The 16424-nt window shown below is 34.1% G+C and overlaps 1 protein-coding gene across 1 annotated transcript; it reads right to left on the bottom strand.

Moving 5' to 3' along the window:
* Positions 1-3677: 3677 nt before the first annotated feature.
* Positions 3678-4407, bottom strand: LOC150105211 (sulfotransferase ssu-1-like). Its single transcript, XM_090395140.1, has one exon. It carries the CDS (start codon positions 4405-4407, stop codon positions 3703-3705), a length of 705 nt encoding a protein of 234 aa, XP_090251266.1. The 3' UTR covers positions 3678-3702.
* Positions 4408-16424: the final 12017 nt, after the last annotated feature.

Genomic DNA, 16424 nt, shown 5'->3' with positions numbered 1-16424 from the left:
AATGATACAACTTTTTGATTTAAAAAAAAATGCAAGTCCATACAAATAAATTTCAGTTAGGGTTAGGAACATTTCTGGAGATAAACTACTGCGATGATGGAGATAGCCGTCTACTCATTTTCCAAAAAATCATCGCTAAAATGAACTGCGCCTAATCCCTTTCTGAAATTGGTATTGAAGACGAAAATTCTGCGTGCTCTAATGGTGATGAAGACACTGGGAAGTTCTCGTGCTAGCTGGTTGTTATGTTTTTATGTTTGAATTCAAATGTATTTTGATTTACTGCATTCCGATCGATAATGTCATCAGATGCAGATTAATAATGAGATTACAGCACGTTAAAATATAATACACAAATTACTTATGAAATGTAGCAGAGGCAGTCATTTATTTTTATCAACTGATGTCCTTCATTAATTTTATCGGGGGGAAAAAACGAAGAAACTCATTTATCAAAGACGCACCGCTGTGCAAATGTAAAGGTAACTGAGAAATACAAGATAAAAACATATTTCACAATCCTCAGTCAAGCTTGGTGGCACAAAGAACTCTTCCTTCAGCTGCAGTTCGAGTGACTTGGATTTTTAGGAAGATATTGACTACCTTGATAGTGCTAAACTAATTTTATGTCCTAAACAGTATAGAAAATTTTCGAGTAGGCAAACAAAACCAGTAAAGTTCAAAACCTCATAATGTAATTCTGAATGGAAAGAATTTTCAAAATAATAATAATAATAATAAAATTTATTCTGTGAGGCCTTTTCACTGCTATAGTTCTTTCAGTCCTAACTAATTTTTAAATATCTGCTAACAGCCGATTCCAACGTTAGTCGTCGTTGAGAGCTGTGCTCAATACCATCAGAGAATTCATGGGCACAGGAGATTGTGATAAGGGACTGCGCCCATCTCATTCTTTCCTAATCTCTAACTGGAATACATTATTGTATGAAATAACGTAAATTTAACGGTTTTGGGTTAAAATTCCAAGTTTCCAGAAGGAAGACGGTTACTTGCATATACGACAGATCGACTAACTCCTGTACAGGCTGATAAAACGCCAAGATCTACTAGTCGGCAAATGAAATCGAATCGGTAACGGTGTTTCTTCTGATGTGGTGCTACGGAGGCTAACGCTTTCCTTCAGAGAACTAGAAGCTACAAAAAAGTTGACGCATTCTCCTAAAAGAAAGTTGTTGTGGCTTATGATATAAATTAAATTATATACTAAGCTTCAACAACATAATCCTTAATCCAGCGTAGGCGAGGAAATGCCAGTGAGTGAAGTGCCTTCACCATTACTGTATTTATTTACAGTGTAAGGTGATTTCTCATCAAAGTTTCTCATATTTCTAGTCCAACATATTGCGTTTTATATGTGCTCATTGCTAAGAACTATGGGGAGATGTTCACGAAGTAATGAGATTGATAAACTGGGTATTTGTCACAAAACTCTCAGGAATGCAACAGATTTTTTTTTTAATTTCTTCAGACCGCACAAATCGTATTTTCCACATTCGAGTAAATAAACGTGTTCATCAACATATTACTGAAATACTCTGGATTTTGAAAAGGTAGAGAAACGTTTGTTTTATTGCAGTTCATACTGGATTATGTTCCAATTTACGAGCTAACTGCAAAAAAGTTCGAGAAAGTTGTTACGAAAGCCAGCAGAACAGATTTATTAGTAGATGGTTTTAAATATGCAGATAAATATAGTTTTGGTTGTTCTGTGGGTCACTCTTATAAGATGTGACTCTGTTGTTCAGTTGGAGACGAGGCATTTGGTTGTAATGACCCGAGGGTTCGAATAGCATTTATGACACGAGTAACGTTTATCAGGTGCTTTCAATGAAATGTTGAGTCACACAGTTTCATATCGATATGTAAAAGCCTATGTTGTTTAGTCGGTATAGACGAAGCCCTTTGGTCGGAAAGACCTGGGCTTCGGTTCCGGTCAGTGAAGGTACTATTATCTGGTCTCTTTTTCGATAAAGGTGAGTTAGCCGATCTCATACGGAAGTGAAGGTTTTTTCACCTGAAAACTTGGGGTTTTAGTCCCTCAGAACATGCAACCAGCCCCTTGAACACACGGACTGACAGCCATAGGATACTTATACTTGATATACTTGATACCTCATTAGGACATAATACCTCATTTGTGGAGCTCAACCTACCCCACAAATGTACGGGGAGAAAGATGGAGAAAACCCCATACGAAGAAATAAATACGAATGCGAAGGAGTTTATTCCCTGCTTTTTCCTCCCTCAAAACAAGCAAAACTAATAGCTTTATATTGATTTCATGAGATGGTGCTAAACCTCCTATAAGGGTGTTATGGCCGATCAATCATTATACGTAATTAACTAAGCATAAGATGAGTGAAAGTAAGCATAAGATGAGTAAAAGTAAGCATAAGATGAGTAAAAGTAAGCATAAGATGAGTAAAAGTAAGCATAAGTAAGAGATGGGCTGGCCATATTGCCAGATGTGGTGACGAGAGATAGACTAGAAAAACAACAGAATGGAGACCAATGGATGGAGCAAGACAAAGAGGAATACCGAGAAGGTGGAGCAATGAAGTGGAACAAATTGCAGGAATGAGATGGATGGGAGAGGCAGAAAAACCGAGTTGTCTTGAAAATCACGGAGGAGACCTTCGTCCAGCAGTGGACAGAACCAAAAAGTTGAAGAAGAAGAAGAAGATGCGTGAAAAAAAAAAAAAAAGATATTTTTTATTATATTTTTAATTTTTTTTTTCCATTAGTTAAATCACTAATGTTTATTAACTAGCGAAAAACGGTCAGAGAGTCCTTAAACATTCACTGTCTAGGCACTTACAGCTACCTCTGGCTATCCATTCTCTATACAGATATCTAAGGCCAGTTGTGAACAACGCTGCAACAGGCATGGAAATACCTACGACATTCCTGTAGCATTTATTGGAGTCAATGGTTTGGAGATATGCACCGCTAGAGGACCAACACGATATTAGGTAGGCATTTGTAATATTTTGTCCATTAAGTGTAAATATTATGTATAATTTTATATATTTATTTATTTATATATTTATTGTATTTAATATTATATGCTGAGCAAAACCTAATTAACATGTATCTGTTCTTAAACTCAGCGGCCAATTCTGAATCTACCAATGCAACAACATATTTTATTTATAAAGCACAATCAATTAAATCAAAAGACTGCATATTTCACAAATTCCCTTCTGGAATACTATTCTGTCGCAAGAGCTGCACGTGATAGTACTACATTTTGATGAAGACTATTTTGTATTTCTGAAACGAATTTATACAATGATTGTTTGTTGAAGTAACACTAAAACAACCTTTAACCTACATAAAAATATCTACTCTGTTCGTTTGATGTAATTCTGTTATATCAAACGAACAAGTAGAAAGTCATATTGTCATAAAGAAACCATAAAGCATACCATCGTCCATTTGAAATAACACTTCGTAATTATAAATTTGAAACCATAACAGCATTGCATAAAGCAGTTGCATTTATAATTACGGAAGAATTAATTACTGCGTTGAAATTATTAAGAATTGTCTACAAAGTGAGCAAAAATTGGTGAAAGATTCTTTGGTTATATTCCGTATGTAATCTTTCTTGATTATAAACTTAAAAAATTAAACTGATTATTACAAAATATTCACGTTCCTACATTTTCGTATCCGAAGTTAAAACTTCATAAAGTCTTTCCAGTGTTCAATCAATTCTGTTCCTTTGAAATCCTCATTGAATCTGTCATCTATTCTTTTCGACTGCTCTTCGGAAAAGAGCGATCTCCAGTCTCCAATTTTACCTTTGCGGATGACTTCACACTTCGGTCTTGAAGTTGGTATATCCAGGTTCAATATGTATCTCATCGTGTGTTTGACGCCTTCTGGAACGAGAGGAGAATTGAGGTCTTCAGGTTTTGGGATCAATACACTCTCCAAACGATCATTCAGATTTTTCTTCATGCTGTCGAAGCTGCTATGTTCCAAAATGCTATCCAGGACTGAAGGATCCCTTTCCAATAAATCGATGTGGTCCTTTCCTAGAAATCTAGCGAGATCCAGGACTACTTGACGAATGTCTTTCTTCATGGTCTCGTAAGTAGTAAAGAAAACGTTGCTATGTTGGCGTAGATTGTACCCTTCCAACACGTGGGTGAAATAGCTGTTGTTTTCTACCTCTCCTCGCATAAACTGCTCGAAGTAATCGTCGAATTTGCCATCCCAGAATTGATATGCTGGAAGCATTCTCAAGTGATGGAAGTAAGACACGCAGCAATCCTTGGGATTTCTTGCAATGTAAACGTACTTCGCATCGGGACTGAAGTAGACTTTACTTATAGGGATGTGAGTTTTGATGGGAAATGGACGAGGTAAGTCTTCCATTATTGACGTCCCATGCAAGTCTATAAAGGGAGACGCCTCAAAGAATTCAAATACATCATTAAGCGGGACACCTTTGCGGAAGAGATGGATGAGAATGAATTGCATCCAAGTAGTGCCGCTCTTCGGGTAAGTTTTTATAATAATATCATCTTCTCTTGGTCTGTAACGCAGAGCCGAACGAATGCACTCCGGAGAAAAGGAAGGTGGAAAAAAGACTCCACCAATGGATTGGAATGTTATTGGTTTTGTCATGTCGTGTGGATTTGTCCGAAATACCTGGAAACAAAGAGATGATTTATAAGTTGAATGTTTCAGGATTTATAAAAGGCTATCGAAAAGTTCGTAGACTGCTGTTTTTTTTTTTTAATGTTTTGACTTAAAAACAATCTTCATAAAACTAGGATGATGACCGACAGTACACTAAATGAAGTATCATTGCTGGTGAATCCATCATATAGAAGCCGCAACAGTTTCTTGAAACGTTCCTCAGAGGATAGATTTAACACGTTGACCTCCATAATGTTAAAAAAATTTGTGATCCCCAGGCCAACTTCTTTTTGTTTTACAATTTTTTTACTTTTATAATAGGCCACCTGTTGCACATGTAGTTGAAATTCTGCTGTGCTAACTATATAAACCTGTTTACCAGGCCCCAAATTTCCATTACCCATAAGCATTTCATTTAGATATGAATCACGGGGTGAACTACGCGACAATCTCGATGATTTACAGACGATATGTTCATAGAAAGTAATTTGTCTCTTTCTCTCCATCTTCAAGTAATGACGAAAAGAAATATTTTATCAAAAGCGACATCTCCGTTGTGAATTAAGCATAATTACTTTTACACAAGGACGTCTACGAACTTCATGATAGGCTTTCATAGTTGTAAAAATTACATAAATTTAGCATTTGAACAAAAATAATAATTAATTTCAAAATAAAACAAATCATTTGAAATAAACTATAAACAAGCTTATTATTCTTATGCGACTTCCTATATCTGATTTTTTTAATATCAACATCAGATATACGAAGTCGCATGAGGCATAACAGTAATACCTTTGCGACCACGTGGTCATGAAGAAAGAAGAGACCTGTATAGATGGTCTTATTTTAGCTACGGAACTCAAACTGCAGAAGAAAACTGTGCAAAGATTGAACGAACGAGGAAGAGGAGAAACTGGTTTGATAACTTTGAAGGTGAACTATGCATACATTTCTCGGGAATTGTTTGCGTGCTTGCATGTTTAGAGAAAAGTGAAGAATGGCGGAAGCAAGTTTGGTAGTGCAAACATGAAAATGGCTACAGAATGACAAAAATTGAAACTGAATGTAGCAAATCCCGCAAGAGCAATGGATTTTGTAGACTCCTGGTGTTTTAAGAGGATGATGAGGTGGTTTTGGTGGATGTGAATCTTGAGATTTTTTTCCATAGGAAGGAAGGCTACTTTTATGTTGTGTTTGTTCATTAATTTGGCTAGCTTATCTGTCACATTTTTGATATAAGGAAGCGAGATTGCGTTTTTGTAATCCTGTTTTATTGTGTTGTTAGTTGGAGGCATTTTAAGGATTGATGGTTTTTGTTTCATATCCATTCTGTTGGAGGATTTGTGTTAAGAATTTTAGTTCTTTATTACATCTCTCTTGGGTGCTGGAGATATTGTATGCTCTGTCTCGAAGAGTTTTAATTAAGCTTATTTTTTTGTGAAGGATGGTGGTGTGAGGTTGCATTTAGAAATCTTCAAGTGTTTGTCGGCTTCCTATATACTGTGAAGGAGAGTTTACTTTCTTCATTAACTTCTAATAGAATATCCAGAAAATGAAGTTTTTTATTTTCTTCTTGTTCTAAATTGAATTTTATTTTTCCCATACATAATGCATGATGTATGGGAAATACTAAGAATAGTGATATATATATATATATATATATATATATATATATATATATATATATATATATATATATATATATATATATTTATATATATATATATATATATATAAATATATATATATATATATATAAAACAATATATATATATATATATAAAACAATATATATATATTGTTTTATATATATATATATATTGTTTTTTTTATATATATATAAAATTTATATTTTTATATATATATATATATATATATATATATAAAATTATATATATATATAAAACAATATATATATATATATATATATATATTGTTTCAACAGTGATTTGGTGGCCTCACGTGCAACAGCCATTAACCGAACCCTTTATGGCGATGCACAAAATCCTGAGCATTAAAAACCTGAAACACTACATAATGTCACTTGGGTATTACATCAACAACAGAGACGAATATCGCATAAACCGACCCACAACCATTCAACAACTCACACGGTTCTGCATTTAGATCACATCTCCTACCCATGCTACTCAACAACAACCTACCAAGAAATTTAAAACACATTGACAACTACAGAACATTAAAATACGAACTCTGGAAAATATACCAACAAAGTTAATACACCATTAACACATACAAACACTTAACAAATTATCGGCATCCAACTCCTATATTCCATTCATAAAAAAAAAAAATTAAACAACATAATGAAGGCTAATCCCACTCTCCTCATAAAAGCTAACCTAGTTTGTAAGTAGTTGGGATTAGCCAACCTTAATCAACTAATCCTCATAATCACAGACTGCGAATTATTGTAATGAATATGTCAGTACGGTTTATAATAATAAATTATGATACTGATTTGAAAAAAAAATTATGTATCTTTATATTCAAAGAAAAATATTAAAAAGAAATTATGGTAATCTAAACTGTGTACAGGATTTTGTACTGAACAGAATATGTAATATGTATGATAATAATAATAATATTATCAATGAAAAGAATTATCGATTTAAAAATAGCACTGGGAAAAAGTTAAATGAATGGATTCACCATTTCTATTGGTTGTTAACAGTAAAGAAACCGATAATGTAAATTGTAAATTAAAATAAACTGTGAATTTAAATTGGAAAAAAAATGTATATATTTTGAAAAAGCAGAGGAACACGCTATGATAATCGCCGATGTCAGATGGATAATAGAAAGAGCACAGGAATATCAAAAGAATGTCAACCTTTGTTTCCTTGTCTATAGCAAGGTTTATGACTCTGTGGATCATGTGAAACTATGGAATGTGTTGATAACAATGGGAGTCCCAGGGCATTTCTTTATTCTTCTGAGGAATCTTTATTACGAACAAGAAGCTACTGCCCGAACAGATTTTGGAGAAACTGAATATTTCACATTATGTAAAGGGGTGCGACAAGAATGTATTTTATCTTCATTTAACTTGTACAGCGAATACATTTTAAGAATGGCAGGGCTGGAGGAGTCTTCAGTTGGAATTAAAATTGGTGGAAAAAATATTAATAATTTGAGGTATGCAGATGATACCACCGTGCTAGCAGAATGCAAAGAAAATTTGGAGGAACTCATTATGAAAGTTAAAGAAGAAAGTGATAAATATGGGCTTAAACTTAACCTCAAAAAGACAAAAGTTATGGAAACATGTGAACTTAATGATTTTGAAGTAGATGGGGAGAAAATGGAAGCAGTTAACAATTTTGTGCACCTAGGATCCCCAAATGATAAAGATGGTTATTGTACTGAAGAAGTTAGAAGAAGATTATTACTCGGAAAGAAAGCAATGACAAATTCAAGCAAGATCTTTAAAGATAAAGATATTAGCCTCGCAACAAACAGAATCGTGAAAGTAATGGTATTCCCTGTGTGCTGTATGGATGGGAAAGTTGGACCCTGAGAAAGAGTGAAAGAAAGAAGATAGATGCATTAGAATTATGGGTTTGGAGACGCTTACTAAGAATACCATGGACTGCATAGCAAACTAATAAATCAGTGATAGACGGAATATAGCCAGATTGCTCATTCGGAGCTATGATCATCAAGCATAAACTGTTATACTTCGGACATATTATGCAAGCAAATGACAGTATGGAGAAGATGATGATGCTTGCTAAAGTTGATGGAAGCATGAGAATAGGAAGACCAAAAATTAGATGGGTGAATGGAGTTAAAGAAGCAACTGGAGTGCGCTTAGAAATTCTTAAAGATATGGCCAGCGACAGATCTGAATGGGGAATGCATGTTCATAGTATCACCAGGAGTCAAAAATGACTCGATGGAGCATAACACACACACACACACATATTATTATTATTATTGATTCAAAAAAAAAAATAGCAATGTTACAAAGTGAAATGAATCCATTCATCATTCCCTACTGATAACAAGAAACTAAACTTGCGAATTAAAGTGAACTGCAGATTGAAATCCCAGGAATATATAAAATCATCTGCAGTTGCGGAAAGTCGTATTATGGGCAAACCGATAAGTCGGACTCACTACGTCTCGAAGAGCATCAACCTGATATCTCTTACAACAGAATCCGTTCAAGCCCCCTCTCCAGTCATGTCCTTTTCTCTGCCAACTCTAATTTAGAAGAGCGTCAAGACCAGATAGACTGGAAGCTTACTACAAATATCCATAAATGCCCTGATGAACTAGAAACACGCATCTTAGAATCGAAAGAAATAGTTTTGGACCCCTCACACATGAACAGTAATTTAAGTTATAGCTTATCTGATTATCCGATCATTAACGCCTTACTCTAGACCAGCAACACGAACCTCAGTTCAAAGTTGACTGTTGTTGTTCCTAACTTGTTGATATGAAAAGTTCATTTTTTATCTTGCTATTCTTCCAGTTTTTTTTTTTTTTGATAATATGTACATCTGAAGAAGACGGTATTCCTACGAAACTAGTCGTGCTCCAATTAAAGTTTTTATCTTATTTCGGTGTTCCTAGTCAGTAAAATTCTGATTTAAAATGTCTACAATCCGAGTAAATACCAGACACAATATATATACACACACACACACATCATGTACTGAATATTTACAGTGAAAAAAATGTAAAAGTAATACATTAATTGTATATTTGTAAATATTCTGTATATGTGAAGAAGATAATAAACTTTGTCAGAAATATATGTATATATTATTGACCATGAGTCACCGTGGAAATAAACACTCATTGAGGGATGCGCAGAAAGTCTCTTATTCACACGATACTTATCTTACCCATCTTTAAACTAATTCCCTATTCTCCACTGATATTCCGTTCTTGTAATCTATTACAGGAAGGGGAGCACCCTTCACGTAAAAACATCTACACTTACATCCCTAGTAACAACACTTTTATACAACTTCTAATGGATATTATTATCCAGCCAAAATCCTTGGATAACACAAACTTAATCCTAGAAATACACAGAAAGGACTCTCTATGGAAAGAATTTAAGCGATATCCAAATAACGCAGCCTTAAAAACCGAATATAAGATAAAAAAAAAAAGAATCGCCTTTCAACACAAATAAGAAATGCAAAAGGAAACTTTTACAGAGACAAATTAACCTCTGCACAAAACAACATGAAACAAACCTGTCATCTGATCAACGAGATGCGAGATTGTGCTCCCAACACCACCGCCTCTGAAAACATAAAACACAGCTTCATGAAAGACGCAAAATCTATCCAACAACTTGCAAATGACCTTAACGATACTTTGCAGACTCCATCCAAGAACTGTACAGAAATATTCTCCAATCACAAAGCGTGATCCTCCACTTGAATCGCAATCAAAACAGACATTATGGTTCCCAACCATAAAAGAAGCAGAACTTCTCTCTGCAATACATCAAATCAAACCAAACAAAGGCCCAAGAATTGATGGTATCAAGCTAAGGATATCAAGCAACATGCAACTAGATTAGGCCCTGTCCTACTACAATTAATAAATAAAATATTTAAAACAGGACAGATACCAAGAATACTAAAGATTGCCATAATCACACCACCCATATACCAACGTGGAAAAAGAAATTTAATCAGCAAAATAGATTAATGTCGTTACAGTGCAAAATGATAAAACTGATCTTTTGGTAACAAAGAGACAATAACGACTTTATGTACACTGCAATTTCAGAACACAAAATACTGACAACAAAACACTTATTTCACTATGCAGCTTTGCTAGAACATTATTTCGATGCCAACTACAGGACATTCAGAAATACATACCGTATAACAAGATCTCAGACAACTAATTATATCACATATAAATACAACGGAAAGCACACATGAAGCATCTACATTCCAGACATGATAAACAAATTACCTTTTGAATACAGAAACCTTACAAACTACAATAGCCTGAAAAGAGCTATAAGGACATATTATGAACAAGAAACACGCACCCAAAATACCATACAAACTTAATGAAACACAATACATTCGTTGAGGCTTCCAGTTCAGCGACGCATCGAGACATTCCAAGTTGTCGCGCGCGCGCGCGTGTGTGTGTGTGAGAGAGTACGTGCAAGAATTTCTCAATCAACGCTGTAGTTCAAAGCAAACCTATTAAACATCAGTCTACTTACCAATACAGCAAAGAAACCAATAAATGATAACTAACTGGTGTCATCCTCAGAGAAGCGTAACAAATAAGCAAATTATTATTATTATTATTATTATTATTATTATTATTGCTATAGTATCCATTCACAACAATGCAAATATCGCTTACAAAAATATGCAACACGACATCAATCAAATCACTAACTGGTTAACCGAAAACGGCATATATATAAACCCTGGAAAAACAAAGCTAATGATATTCAAAAACCCCCAAACCCTGCCCATAGAAACTAAATATCTCACTATCCGACATTCATCCTCCTATACACAAAGTGCAGAACCTAAAATCACAACCATCACACAGGTGAAAACAACACGCTACCTTGGACTTCACTTCGATGCTGATCAAAGTTGGAATAGCCATACAAACTACCTAGATACCAAGCTTAGGATAATAGCAAGCAAACTATACAGATTAAAAGACATTGCCCCAACCCACATAAAAATACTAATCTATAAAGCATTATGTGAAAACATTTTAAGATATGCAATCACATCATACGCATTCTGCGCAGAATACAGGCTTAACAGGCTACAATGGTTGCAAGATAAAATGATAAAACTGATATTCTGGGAACAACCCACTCTTATGCAGAAAGCACGGACAAAACACAAAATATTTAAGGTGAAACACTTATGCCACTACACAGTCATGTTAAAACACTACTACAGCCCAACATATAGAGTAACCAGAACAACATATCAAATAACAAGACCACAGTCAACAAACTACATAACATATAAGTACAACAATCAATACGGCAAAGCCACCCGAAACTTCTACGTACCTGACATGATAAACAAACTGCCGTTCAACAACAGAAACCTAGGAACATACAGAGAGCTGAAACAGGCACTATATACTGTAAATATTATAGCGAGAATGAAAATTAGAGCAATTCCTGTTTCTCTCTCTCTCCTCCCCCCACGTACACACACAAACCTATGACAACCCCCCCTCTCAAAAACTATCACTACAAGAACACAAAGAAACAAACACACCATGTCTAAATCCAATCCTATTTGCACAAAAAAAAAAGAAAAAAAAAGTTAAACTGTAATAGCAGTCGAAGTCTTTCAAGCACGTACCAACAAACAGTAAAATCAACACCTGGCTTGTGACCACTATAATAGGAACACAACCATGAAACCACCACCCTCTGTCATCTATTATCTTCCTCAGAGAAGCCCTGCTAAGCTTCGAGGAAGAAAATTACTAACTTGCAAGAATCTGTTATACACAGTTGTACTGCGTTATAAATATTATATACATATAATTACTACAGCAACTATGTATGCAATTCATCTGAGACATAATAATAAATAAATAAATAAAAAATTCTGTATAATCCTTATTGTAAATACTGCAAATATTATTATTGTATGTAACTTATACTGAGACATAATAAAATGTTTAAAAATAAAATAAAATAAATTATTATTATTATAAAAATTATTATTATTATTATTATTATTATTATTATTATTATTATTATTATTATATGTATTTCATCTTCCAAAACAGGCGTGGCCAACTTCTTTCTGTACGAGGGCCAATATGCGATGAGTGGTAGCGTCACGGGCCGCACATAGACAGAACTTAAATAAAAAGAAACTGCATTTTTTCAAGGCAAACTTATATGTATTGAATTACTATATTTGTTAAATCATTTTACTACTGGGAGAACAACAACATAAAATACTTGACTGATTTAAGTATAAGTTGTTAAAGTAAATTTAATTACATATTTCTGTGTTTTTTTACATGTAACACAACTTAATGAGAACACTGTGGGCATCCATGCAACAAGTTCATCAAAATCGATTTCAACGATGATGACGATATTCGTTACAAATCCTGAAGATGGTCATCAGTCAGTCGGCTTCTTTGTGACGATTTAACCGCCCTCAGAGCTGAGAAAGTGAATTCGCATATGGATGTGCTTCCAAACATAGATGCAATTCTCAAGCTGAAATCACTCAATGAAGGATATTTTTCCCTTGCTACCAGTTTCCAAAAGTCAATGGCTATCTCCACCCTTGACTGGAAAAAGGGGTCACTTTGAAGGTCACACAACTCCAATTGAATAGTGTCATGCTGCTCTAAAATGTCGCATTTCATTGGGTTGTTAAATAATGTCAGTTGTGGACGCATGTCACTGATGTCAGAAAATAGCTTACTGAATTGCTCCAAAAGTTGGTCTAACATTGGCACAGAAAACTTGAAGTCAATGTGATGGCTCTCCTCCATCAATTCCCTGAAGGAAGGGAAATGTATCAAGTTTCCGGTGACTAGGGTGAATTTAGAAACCTACAGCCGACTTATGAACCCATCTAGGTGTACAACAAAATCTGAGATTATTCGTTACGTCCCTGTAACTTCACGTTGAGTTCATTCGTGTGGTGTGCGATGTCTGTTAGAAAGGCGAGTAAGCTGTTAAAATGAGGATTACATAGTTTTGTGATTAGTTCTTTGTTTGTCTTCTCGTGTTCCTGCATCTGTTATGTCAGTTGATTCATCCAGAGCCAATGAGAAGTAAGCTGAATCTGTAATCACACTTTTTAATTTATTTCATATGTGAGAACCTATTTCCTCGACCCTTTCTGTTACAGTTTGTTTTGATAGTGGGACGCTTTCAAACTCACTGGCAATTTTATCTTCCCCCAATGCAAGTGCCATATTCACAGAACAGTGTTTTTCAAATTTCAAATGCAAAAAAATCATTCAAATGATGATTTTTTTGCATTTGCTATCTCTGCGCTTACAACAAGCGATGCCAAGAGTCAGCTTTTTTGTATTGAAGTTGGTTTAGCAAAATAAGATTTCTGAGCACTAACCTTTCTCTTCAAATTACGTACAATTTTAGTACGTACTTGTCCAAAGTATTCTTGGTATTTAGCGGCATGATGCTGTATGTAGTGGCGTTTGAGGTTATATTCCTTGTGAACAGACAACTTTCAAACACGCAAAGCGCTCTGGTTTGTTGTCGTTATTGTTTATAAACAGAAATTCATTTTCCCATTTCTCCTGATATGACCTGTTTTCTTCACAGATCTTACGTTTCTTAATCATAGTACACAAAGGCTGAAGTAACTGACCAGTGGACGCAAACTGCAACAATAACACTGTTAACGGTGAAACTGAGTCTCTGAAACTGATCACTGTAACAGAGCAGAGCAAGTGATTTTCGATGATGCGTTACTCTGGAGCGCATAGAAATCTACCACCCTCACTACTACAACTCGCACAGAAAATCAGTAGATTTTATGAATTGAGTAATCTTTTTAAAGCAATTTTGATTCCGTGTTGAGAATATAAATTGTTTCCGTCATCAGAAATAATGAATATGACCAGTATATCAATCATAAAATCTGCAGTCGAAACTAATAGCTAAATTCATAATACATATAATTTAATAAAGTTTTTATCCTGCCGCAGGCCGCACAAAATCACATTGTGGCTCGCGGGCCTGCTGTTGGCCACCTATGTTCTAAGAGATTAGAAGATGAAATTGAATACAAAAGAATAAGAGCCATAGCTAAAAGAAAAGTGAGAAGAAGACATAGAGAATCATGGAACAAATTCGTTTCTAATTTAGAACATGTATATAAAATAAGACCCAATGTATAGAAGATTTTGAAACACTTAAATGTAGATACCAAAGAAAACATAAAATTAAACACTGAATTGAAATTAGAAGAATTTCTAAATTTCTACACAGAATTTTGAACAGATAAATATTTCAAAATAGACAACTGGCAAACAATTAACGGAAATGAAAAGGAAATAACTGAAGAAGAATTAGAAATCAGCCTGAAAGAAACAAGAAACGGAAAATCACCTGGAGAAGATAAGCTAGGTTCAGAACTGTATAAATATGCAGGATCAAGATTCAAAGAAAGACTCCCGTTATTTTTAAATAAAATTTATACAACTGGTAACCCCCCTCTAATAGAATAAAAAAAAGCAATTGTGATTCCTATATTTAAAAAAGGTAATAGAGATGACCCTGAAAACTATAGAGGTATCAGTATACTAAATTCCTGCTACAAAATATATAGCAGAATCTTAAATAGCAAACTAATGAAATATTCCGAAAACTTTTTTTTTTTGAAGTAGAGAATAGATTTAGAAAAGGACGATCATGTATAGATCCGGCCTTTTGCCTAAAATTAATAATAGAGAAAAGAAGAGAATACAATTTGGAAACACATATTGCATTTATTGACTTTGAAAAAGTTAACAAAGTTAAAAGAAACATATTATTTCACATATTGAAAGAAAGACAAATACCAAATAATATCCTAAAAGCTCTCATAAGTATATATGAAAATAATCAAATACAAATAAGATTAAATTACGAGCAATCAGATACGAGAGAGATAAAGCAAAGGATCCGACAGGGATGTCCCCTCTCATCAACTATTTTTTAATATTTACCTAAATGAAATAATGATAAAATGGAATAAAAATTTCCATCAAGGTATTAAACTTTCTCCTAATGTGAACTTAAACACTCTCTTTTTTGCCGACGACCAAATAATAATTACAAATTCTGAAGATAACTTACAGAAACCTATTTTAGATCTAAATGAGATAGCCAAAGATTCTAGTATGATAATATCAACATAAAAATCAAACATTATGGCCTTTATCCACCTTACCGGCCATTATGGATCAAATACGCATCCTCATGCGCTTCGTATCCATCATATACGTCGTATTTCAATGTAATATCAAATGGTATTGCAATTTTAATATGCACTTCGCATCCATAATAACCTTGACTTCTATAGACGTCTTGGCCAGTAGCGTGGTTTAAAGGACAAGATCTAGCAAGAACAAAGATAGTAATAGATACAAAGATTTTAGAACAGGCTAATTCATTTCACTACCTAGGATGTATGATCACATATGAAAATGAAAAGATATAAACGTAAAAATTGCAAAATATTTAAAAATAACAGGTGTAATTAACTCTATATTTAAACCAAACCTAGTTCAAAAACAAACCAGGCTAAAAGTATACAATATATTAGCCCTACCGGTCTTAATGTATGGAAGCGAAATCTGGACAATAAAACAAAACGACAAACAAAGATTAACAACAGCAGAAATGAAGTTTATGAGAAAAACTACAAATTATATACTCTATTTGATCACAAAAGAAACGAAGAAATTATAAAAGAATTAAACCAAAAACCAGTAATAGAAAAAATTAAAAAATATAAACATAAATGGATGGAACACGTTCAAAGAATGAAAAGTGAAAGATTACCAAAACAAGCCTTAAAGTACAAGCCATTAGGAAAAAGAAAACCAGGACGTCCTCTTAAACGATTCAACGATGACTTCTAAGGCCGGAACAGGCCATACTAGGCCTAAATCCTTGATATGTATGATGATGTTTATTATATCCCTTAACACGACTCACAACAACTCTTTACATCCCTAGACCCTTCATAGACTAA

Source organism: Typopeltis vanoorti, chromosome 7 (assembly GCF_054136105.1).
Source record: "Typopeltis vanoorti isolate ZY-2024b chromosome 7, IOZ_Tvanoo_1.0, whole genome shotgun sequence".
Classification (NCBI taxonomy): domain Eukaryota; kingdom Metazoa; phylum Arthropoda; class Arachnida; order Uropygi; family Thelyphonidae; genus Typopeltis; species Typopeltis vanoorti.
The sequence above is the reverse complement of the archived record's forward strand: the minus strand, read 5'-3'. Positions and strand labels throughout refer to the sequence as shown.